The sequence below is a fragment of the Nelumbo nucifera genome, chromosome 2, assembly GCF_055504915.1.
Source record: "Nelumbo nucifera cultivar China Antique chromosome 2, China Antique-T2T, whole genome shotgun sequence".
In the NCBI taxonomy this organism is placed as follows: domain Eukaryota; kingdom Viridiplantae; phylum Streptophyta; class Magnoliopsida; order Proteales; family Nelumbonaceae; genus Nelumbo; species Nelumbo nucifera.
This window is the reverse complement of record NC_142650.1, coordinates 11,335,870-11,345,926: the sequence shown is the minus strand read 5'-3', so window position 1 is coordinate 11,345,926 and position 10,057 is coordinate 11,335,870. Positions and strand designations below refer to the sequence as shown.

General features: G+C 37.5%; 1 protein-coding gene across 1 annotated transcript; it reads left to right on the top strand.

Moving 5' to 3' along the window:
• Positions 1 to 692: 692 nt before the first annotated feature.
• Positions 693 to 7,198, top strand: LOC104597293 (putative methyltransferase PMT23). The gene is made up of 8 exons (XM_010258754.3): positions 693 to 1,400; positions 2,717 to 2,866; positions 3,864 to 4,134; positions 4,300 to 4,410; positions 4,665 to 4,836; positions 4,960 to 5,214; positions 6,076 to 6,270; positions 6,780 to 7,198. Exons 1-8 carry the CDS (start codon positions 915 to 917, stop codon positions 6,976 to 6,978), a joined length of 1,839 nt encoding a protein of 612 aa, XP_010257056.1. The 5' UTR covers positions 693 to 914; the 3' UTR covers positions 6,979 to 7,198.
• Positions 7,199 to 10,057: the final 2,859 nt, after the last annotated feature.

Here is a 10,057-nt window from a genome sequence, read left to right as displayed (position 1 = left end):
CAGTCACACATTCTGAGCATTCGTCAGTCGCCATTTAAGCTTATATCAGAGGTCTCGTAAATAAAAAGGGAAAACACCGCCACCGGTAGTTAGACCGATGGCCTATGTTTCTGCTATTCCTTTCTCATCAATCCAGTTCGGTTCGATCCCCACAAAAGCGGGAAATTGGGTTCACACCGGAAAAGAAAAACACTGGACGGTCCACGAGAACATATGAACAGACTAAAATAATCATTACTCTCTTTCCTATTAAGCTCTGTGCTACCTCGAATGTCGATCCTAGTCGGTTCACAGTCTCAGACAACAACCTTGTTTTTATAATATACATATAATATTTGAGCTGGGTGCTGGACTGGACTGGACCATCCCACAAGAATATTTGGCCGGATGTTTCAACAACTTGCTACTCTGGATGCTAGATCGTATGTTTGTGCATTTTACTCAGATCTACTATCACTTGATGGGATGGGATGGGCCCACTCAAGAAGTTAAATGTCCCCATGATGATCAGAGGGTTTTTTTACCGTCTGATCCATAACCTTTTTTATTTTATTCTTATTTGGACGTATCTTCCTCGTGAATTCAGTAATTCACTGTCGGCACACGTGTTGACTTTTTATTTTTCCTGACGACTGACGGCACCCACCTCTTCTATCCTTTTAGCAGCGCATACAATCTGCTTCTTTAACGACATTTCAAACTCCCCCAGTTTTAATCTCTCTCTCTCTCTCTCTCCCGCTTTTTTTATCGCGAAGAGAGCGAGAGAGACCTTCGCTCCTCCGTCTTCTCGTTCTCCAGTTTTCTGTACAAGTCCACTCGTTCATCGTCAATTTTCGCTTCTCTATTCTGTCTGTTCCCCCAGAAGCTTCAGGCGATCCAATCTTCTTTATTACAATTCTTTAGAGCGAAAAGACATGGCGCGATCGGTACAATCAATGTTGAGGGAGAGAAAGTATCCATTTCTCTTCGCTTTCTTCCTCTTGCTCGTCTGCGTTGCAGTCCTTCTCTTCACCAACAATCGGCTTCCTTCTTTATCTGCCACCGATCTTGAAAATCTTGAAAAATCTCAGACGATCTCTTCATCTCCTGCCAATGTATCGATCTCTCCTCCAACCCGAAGCCCTGCCAAGGGAAAGAAGCCGAAGCTTCTTGTTTCTTCCTCGGATGGGATCTCCAACGGCAGCACTCAGTTGATCTCAATCATGTGGACTGCTTGTAAAGGTTCTGCGGCTATTGATTACATACCGTGTCTTGATAACATGAAGGCTATAAAGGCGTTGAAGTCTAGAAAGCATATGGAGCACAGGGAGCGGCATTGCCCTAATCCTAGCCTCCTGTGTTTGGTTCCTCTTCCGCAGGGGTACAAAATTCCGGTACCGTGGCCGAGAAGCAGGGACACGGTGAGATTGATACTTCGGTAAGAGGAAGCGAGTCTGTTTGGTTTCTATTTTTATTTGATCCATTTCTTGTTCTTGCTCGGTGAATTGTTCGATTTCCTAATTTTGCGAGAAATTCTTAATCTCGATAAAACCTTTTCGATTGGTTTAATTTTGAGGAGCTTAAACTAATTACTAGCGCTGCCTATAAGCTGAAACATTACTTTTCCTATTTTCGTTTCTTTGTTCTTATATTGCTACAATCATAGTTCCAAAGCTAGGAGTTAGCCTTTGGTTTGATTGACAAGAATGAAATGATCCTTAAAGAACTTTGAAAGTGAAACCATTACAATACTTCCCAAGAGAGCTTAGGATAGACGGAAAAAGAAAAAAACTATTACCATTTCAAGGATATAGGTTTAAGCAAAGACATTTCTTATTCTGAGAATATGCTGTTAAATAATAATACAATGGTTTCAGCAACGTTATTTGGTATGTGCAACATTGTCAACTCCAGGTTGTCAACCATCTCTAGCCACATAAATCACGCAAGTTAATTCATTTACAAGCTGTAGCATTGATATGTTGTATCTTTGAATCACGACAGAACTGCCAGTTGGCAATATTCAGTGAATTGTAACCGTCCAATAAGTTTACTGTGGTTCCCGAGTATTTTATCTGAATTGGTTACCTCTTAAAATCTCTTCATGTAAATCATGCTACACATTTACTATGGGATCCAATGTTTGAAAGATCCAGCACTCCAGAATGTGCATCAATCATTCAACCGAGAATATCGTGTGGTTTCCTTCTCCATGCTTTCAGTTTCAGATAGACATTTACAAAATTTAAATGTGTATTGTAAAAGATGCTTGTGATGTGGTAATATATGGCTCCCTTCCCCATGCTTTTACGGAAAACTTCTGAAAAATTTGATCTTTATTGTAGGATATATTTGTGGTCTCTCACTCTCTCTCTCTCTCTCTAGGATGCAAATTATTATATTATAAATGCTTTTCTTGGAGCATTATTAATTCATTTTGCATGTATTTTTCTTACTTTTGTCTCGTCAGGTTCTTGGCAATTGTACATTATCAAATATCAAGTAATATATCTCTAGAATTGTGTATTTGTTTTCAAATAATTTGCTTTTGATTTGGTTCTGAATTTCTCAAGATATGTCTAAAAAGAATTGTCAAGAATCCCATTAGTTTGATGCTGAAGTTATCTTTAGGAACTTAGAATCTCAAATCAACTGAACTCAACTTAGCCTTGGTCCCAACTATTTTGGATCTTTAGGAATTTATAATCATTGGTGTGATCAACTTTCTGTTTTGCAGATCTGGTTTAATAACGTCCCTCATCCTAAACTCGTTGACTACAAGAAAGACCAAAACTGGGTTACAGCATCCAATGATTACCTTGTTTTTCCTGGAGGTGGTACTCAATTTAAACATGGAGTGGGAAGTTACACAGAGTTTATAGAAAAGGTAGTATATGTGTCTTTTGGTTAAAGATATGATGTTCTGTACCATAGGTGAAATAGTTAAGGGCTGTTTGATTGTGACTGAAGTAGTTGAACTGAATGACTTTTTCTAGTGAATAAAATAGTTAAAAGAATAAAATATTTGAGGGTATAATAACCAATCTAACTTGAACTTCAGTCATTAAGGATATCGTGACATCCTTAATAACTTATTTACTATAATACAAAGCAATAAGCCATTGGTTTCAGTCCCTTCTTCTGTTATCAAATGGCCCCCTAGTTTAGAGCAGTGAAACCTGCTCTTCTATTTGTCTTTACTTAACTAATGCTTTTTTGGATTTTCTTGCATGTAAAAAAGAAGGGGGGTGTACAGTGTACTCATGTGTTCAGAATTTAACCCTCATCTTCAACTATTCTTTTATTTCAATATCCCTTTAATTTGCATCCATTCAAGTAAGTGAAACAGGGGAATGTCCTAATCTAATTAGAATTTTAACTGTTTGTCTAGAAACTTGGACACTTCTATCTCTCTTGATACAAAAGTTAGCTGTTTAGGTGATAAGAGAAATTATGATCACTATCTCCTTTGTAAGAAGGGAAGGAAAATATGAGTACTACTATATAAGGATTCAGATGAATTCCAAATATTGTAACTTTTTGTAATTGGTAAGCATTTGGATCTTGAGGAACATCTGCCAATGCATCTCTAAAATTTTCCTGGTCCGATAACCTGGAATATTGGAAAAGTCTCTATATTGGAAAAAGTAATCCACTGTACAATTATTTTTTTCCAACATTGTCCTTAACAATCAACTGATGAATTTCAGTATTTTATCCGTGTGCTTATTCAACAGTTATTGCTCGAAAAGAAATTTATTGATGCTTAGATATCCAATTTGGGCATTTACATATACTGAACTTTTAAGTGTCTCTCTTTCATTAAATTTATATTTGATATTTAACATTTGGTTGTAACTGATGTAAATCTTGACTTTCACTAGACTGTACCAGGTATTCAATGGGGGAAGCACACAAGGGTTGTCCTAGATGTTGGTTGTGGTGTGGCTAGCTTTGGTGGCTACTTGCTGGAGAAAGATGTTATTACCATGTCATTTGCCCCAAAGGACGAACATGAAGCTCAAATACAGTTTGCTCTGGAGAGAGGAATTCCTGCAATTCTTTCTGTTATTGGGACACAAAGATTGACTTTCCCTGATAATGTATATGATTTGATTCATTGTGCAAGATGCAGGGTCCACTGGTATGGAGATGGTAGGTTAGAACTTTACAATCCCAGTCCCTGTTGTTATTGTTATGTGTGTTTCTGTATGTGTGGGTGTCTCTATGTGGTATACAAACACATGCACACGTTTTCAGATTGTTTTTCTTGTCATATGTTAAGTAAAGATCATTGTAAAGTTTTGGGTTGAATTGTAGGTGGAAAGCCATTGGTAGAGCTAAACAGGATTCTTAGACCAGGAGGGTTTTTTGTATGGTCTGCTACACCAGTTTATCTTACAGATGAAAAGCATCAGAGTGTCTGGAATGGTTTGTGGTCATACTCTTTCTCTTTTCAGAAGATGTTCTAAATTTTCGTGTTAGTTACATTCCCTCACACGTTAGCTTGATCCATGGTGCTGACTGGTGCTTCTTGGGAACATGCCAGCTCTCTTTGTTTCTTAATTCCTTTCCTATTAATGATCTTAACTTATAGTAATATTATGACATTGTTATGGTAATTATACTGTGCTTTATGCATTTTGCTTGTTAAAACCTGGTTCTTTCTATGATGTTTTGTGCAGCCATGGTAACATTGACAGAATCTATCTGCTGGAAGATGGTAGCAAAAACTAAAGATTCAGATGGCATTGGACTTGTAATATATCAAAAATCTGTCTCGAATTCTTGTTATGAAGAGCGCAAAGAAAGTATTGTTCCTTTGTGTGATCAAAAGAACAGAAATGCAACTTCATGGTATAAATATTTATTTTCAATTATTATGCTTCTCTTTCACTATCATAGATTTTATTTCTTATTGGAATGAAAGATTTCATTGTTTTAGTTAAGTTTGGGTTTCTGGACTTGTTGTTGAGGCAGGTATACACCCCTTGATGGCTGCATTCCCCTACTTCCAGCAGCTGGCACTCTTGGAAACCTAAACTGGCCTACACCCTGGCCCAAAAGGCTTAGCAGTAAACCTCCAAGTTTACCAATGGAACCAAGTGGTGAAAGAACATTCTATGAAGACAGTAAACGCTGGCATTCACTTGTATCAGATGTTTATTTGGAAGGGTTGGCTATCAACTGGTCAAGCATTAGGAATGTGATCGATATGAATGCTGGTTATGGAGGGTAACATTTATTAAATCACTTCCTTTCCTGATGCCATGTGAAATAAAGTCATTTCATTCTAATTTTTTATAGCATTTGAATTTAATTATCATCATATAAAATGGAGCCATTTCTGTTTCTTAAGAAAATTAGGAGGTATATTTCTTGAAAACCAGGAATGACTTCATTCTAATGTTTTACTATCAATTTGGAACAAATTCATGGTAGGTGTGAAACATGCGATTTGAAACATATAGTAAAACCACAATGAAATATATAGTTTACATTATATGTAAAACTGTGACTTGTTTTCTTTATCACATGAGTTTTGGATTTAGAGTTGACCATTATACTGTAATCAGATTATTTTCTAGGCTAGATTTAGTTGGTTGTTTTAATTAATCACAGAGTTTACCTACCATGTTCCATGTGAACTTATAATAATAGTTTCTAGTCAAGAGATCACGGGATCTTTGCATGTGGTGATTGTGTGCCTAGGATAAATGTGATGGTCTTTAGATTCTCCATGGAAAGAGACGTCATTAATGAATTTATGAAAGTCTAAAACAAGAACATTTGTTGTAGGTGACAAAACTGGTTGAACTTGAGAGAACTGCAACAAATGATACTAGGTTCAAGCAGCTTTGTCAAATTCAAGACAAACCTTGACCTTTGTTTTTTTTAGTGCTTTAGCTTAACATGTCTTACCATCTTCAGTCAATTTTTGTATACAAAAAACTAATTCCAGTAATTGCTTTGTGCTATGGAATTCCTTCAATCATTCATATCCACTGCGTATCTATTTTACTAGTTTAAGAATAAAATAGTACACCTTTTGAATAAGTATATTTTCAGTTAATATTGACATTTGCCTCTTATCAGATTTGCTGCAGCACTTATTGATCAACCTCTCTGGGTAATGAATGTTGTGCCCATTGACAGACCGGATACTCTACCTGTAATTTTTGACAGAGGGTTGATTGGAATTTATCATGATTGGTGTGAGGCTTTCAATACATACCCTCGAACTTATGATCTTCTGCACTCCAGTTACCTATTTGGAAATCTCACGAAAAGGTATAATCACAATGGCCATTTTGTCTATAATAGTAATTTTTTTTCAACACAGCATGAATAGGCCTACTTGCTACACTTTTTTTTCTCTCTCTCTCTCTCTCTCTCTCTGGGTGGGGATACCATGCCAAAAGTTTAATTGATGATGATGCCTTGATACAATGGGAAATGAAAACACCCCTCTCTGGGAGATGAGGGTTTGATCTGCAGTAGTAGTAGGATTGAGTGTTCTAGGGTTTGGTCTAGTGTCGTGAATAAAGCCATTGCCCAATGCTGGCCTGACTATTCGTGGTCTTGGGAGGGGTGGAATGGGAATGAAGTAGTCACTCTCAGACTCAAAAAGTAGGAAGCAAGCAATGGTCCCTATGTCAAGTGATCAAAGTTGATTTGGTTCATTGCTTGTGTCAGGTATTTACAGATCAAGGGCTTATGATGCCTCCAATCAACAGATATAGTAAGGATTATTATTATATTCTAAAATTTATACTCTTTTCTTTTTTTTTTTTTCGCAGGTGTGACATTGTTTATGTTGTTGCGGAGATGGATCGGATATTGAGACCTGGTGGATGGATTTTGGTGCGAGACAACTTGGAAGTGATTAATAAGATAAATCCATTACTGCGCTCACTTCACTGGGAGACCAATCTATACGAAGGTGACTTCCTTGTTGGCAGGAAGGGTTTCTGGCGTCCCACTGATGCAGGACAATGAACATGAGTAGAGTTCCACACTTTACCACTGTATAATCTTACGTTTCATCTCTGTTCTTTTATCAATTGTAGTGAAAAATATTATTTGAGCCTCATTAGTTGCTTTGATAGCTTTCAGTGTTTGTGGGGCAGAACTTTTAGCACATTCATGTGTTATATTTACATAGAATTGGAATGAACATCGATTAGGTCTAGCTTATAAGATTAAATAGCCCAAGCAAGTCAATTGTTGTGTCATCTTATTGGTGATTATCACTTCTCATATACATTATCTGGGCTCAAGTTGTTGAGAGGAATTAAAATGTGTGACGATCCACGACCACTAGCCATAATATCCATAAAATGGATTATAAATCCAATTTGATTCTTGCCTCGCAGCACCTTTTGAATGGAAGAAGATCCTGCATGAGTGGCCAGCTGGACTTGTTTGAGATGTCCCGCTAGTTCATATATGATGATGATGATGCTCTCTGTAAAGGTCTGGTAGGTCAACCCAATTTTTTTTACCTCAGTTGTCCTGAGAGTTGCATGAAGCTATACTTCTCATGCACAGCAATACTGGTTTTCTGGAAATCAAATAAGAAAATCTAAATGATGAATGGCCAAGCATTCTTGAAGACACTATTATCTGTTTCATTTGAGACACCTTTAAAACATTTTCTTGGATTGTGAGTCATCGTTGGAGGAAACATCATTTTTGACATGTTCTTCAGTAGTAGTAAGCATTTTTTTACTATTCGGCTTATGTGGCTTTCCTAATGGTGCCTAGCTGTCATAAAGCAACATAAAACGTTTTATCCTGATTTTCAAAGGAAAAAATGATATAAAACGTTTTTCTGATAAACATCAATGAAATTACACAGCTCTAAGGTTGGCTAGAGTAGAAAATGTCATCCAATTTTAACTGCCTGGGAACAAGGTTAGGAGCATACGCCACTGGACTGGATTAGGTTGGCTAGAGTAGAAAATTCATTCAATTATGAATTGGCCCGAGTTGAGTGCCTGGGTAATGAAAGCTAAATTGGACCTGGGTTCAAGGTTAAGAGTATGGGCCCTCCGGGGCTCTGGGATTGTCTGGTGCTCCACTTGCCTCGTCATGGAGTGATGTTCAATTTGTTCATACTGTAACAAACCTAAGTGGTAAGCAAGTGGAAGATCATCGCTTAACCATAGATTGGTTGTGCATTTTCTATTTCGACTTTTTTATCGAACTCCGGAAGATCTGGTTTGGAGAAAATCTCAGAAGAAACCAATAAATTATGATAACGAGAATTTTGAAACTGGAATGTAACCATAAACCGGATTTTAAAAAAATTTCAAACTGAACCGGATCATTCTTAAGTCCAGATCAAGCCAAACTACCAATTTCAGTTTGGTTAGGTCTGATTTGATGGTCTGGACCATATAATGAACACTCCTATTCAAAAATTACTCAAAGATTTATAAAACCTGGAAATTCTTTATATGTGAATAATATGGGATAAAAAAAGTAGAAAACATTTATTACATTATTATATAGAAAATATGAATATTAATTGATTACATACATTTATATGTTTCTATCAGCATCAGCATGGACCAAAGTTCGTACTCAAAATCCTTCACTGTATTCAGAGTTCAGGATTCGCCTTTCTTTATGGGTTTTCTTTTTAGCTAAAATGAAAAGCTTGGATGGCTATCTAACATCATTTGTAAAAAAACAAGGGCAAAGGGAAAAAAAGAAAAAAAGAAAAAAAAAAGGAAGAAAGGGTGGAGGTCCTAAGTCTTAACGGAGAGATACCGGACAATGGGCATCCAATGTGGGTAAGGTGTGAATGAAAATTTGATGCGTACAACTTGGATCTGGATGGAGGCCCAGTACAGAGTCATACACGTGCATGTTTGTATACGGCAATTTGTTCTTTTCCCTCGTTAACACTGCAAGCGTGTGAATTGAAGGGTGGGAAACCACACAACAGTTGTTCTCCTCGCAATGGAGATGGGACTGGGAGAATCAAATTTGGTACGAATGGGTTTGATGTCTGTTGTCTGAATTCATGCTAGCTAAATAAAGTGTGTGTTTGTGTGAGTCTGAGATGTGAGGATGGGTGGGTAAAGAAGAGAGAGAGAGAGAGAGAGAGAGAGAGGAGGGGAGGGACGAAGGAAGGAAGAGCTGTCTAATCCGGAATCAGGATTAACATACAAATATGAAATATCCTCACACATTTACCTCTGCCAAGATCTACGCTCCGGATATCTTGTCGGCGACCGCAACTACATCCAGTCAAACGAGCTCGGAGTCCGGGCCCACACCTAACTTCTCTCAATCTCTCTGCGTGTCCTTTTTAGTTCCCACGCCACACGAGTGGCTTCACTCTCTCCCCACTCATCTCCTTTTCTCTGCACTCCTCCACCCAGAATATTGGTAATTGCCCGGAATACAAAGCCATGCAGCAATCACATACACCATCCTCCAATCCTATTCCTTTCTCCCTTCCTCGCCTCCTCTGATCCTCTCCTCTCTTTGTTTTGTTTCCTCAGCACTCAGCTTTGTTGGGTTTGGGTAGGCCAGGGTTGGCCGTGACGCCTCGATGCAATTACACACGTACCGTACCAATCCTCTATCAGTGAAACGTTACTCTTGTACACGTGCAAGGAATGCGGACCCACTTAAAAGGCATCTCGTTCGTACGCTAGGTTTTAACTTAACGCTTGATCTGTTCAATCTTTCATCTTTTCTTTTTTCTTTCATTCTGAACTCTGGGGTCTGGAGAGTACATACTTGCATGCTCTTTTTTATGCTATTTATATTTGTATTTTTTTTGTTATTTTCCCTTTAATTAATCTGTGAACTGTTTGGATTCTCTCTCTCTTTTATAAGTTTTTCTTGGAAAGCGTGCGTTAGGTTTTCCCATTTGCCTCGATTTATGATATAAAATTTCATTCCATTCAAATACGGATAAATTTAAATCAGAGTAGAGTTTTATGTCAATCTTGATTTACACTCCTTTAACTGATATAAATATTTATATTGATTTTAATTTACATCATTTCTAAATGCAGCCTTAGTTTCTCGTTTTACCCCTCTTAATTTGCTTTTA

Coding starts and splice junctions, on each gene's coding strand:
- LOC104597293 (XM_010258754.3), top strand. CDS start 915: ATGGCGCGATCGGTACAATCAATGTTGAGGGAGAGAAAGTATCCATTT. Junction 1,401..2,716: donor GGCCGAGAAGCAGGGACACG/GTGAGATTGATA, acceptor TCTGTTTTGCAG/ATCTGGTTTAATAACGTCCC. Junction 4,837..4,959: donor AACAGAAATGCAACTTCATG/GTATAAATATTT, acceptor TTGTTGAGGCAG/GTATACACCCCTTGATGGCT.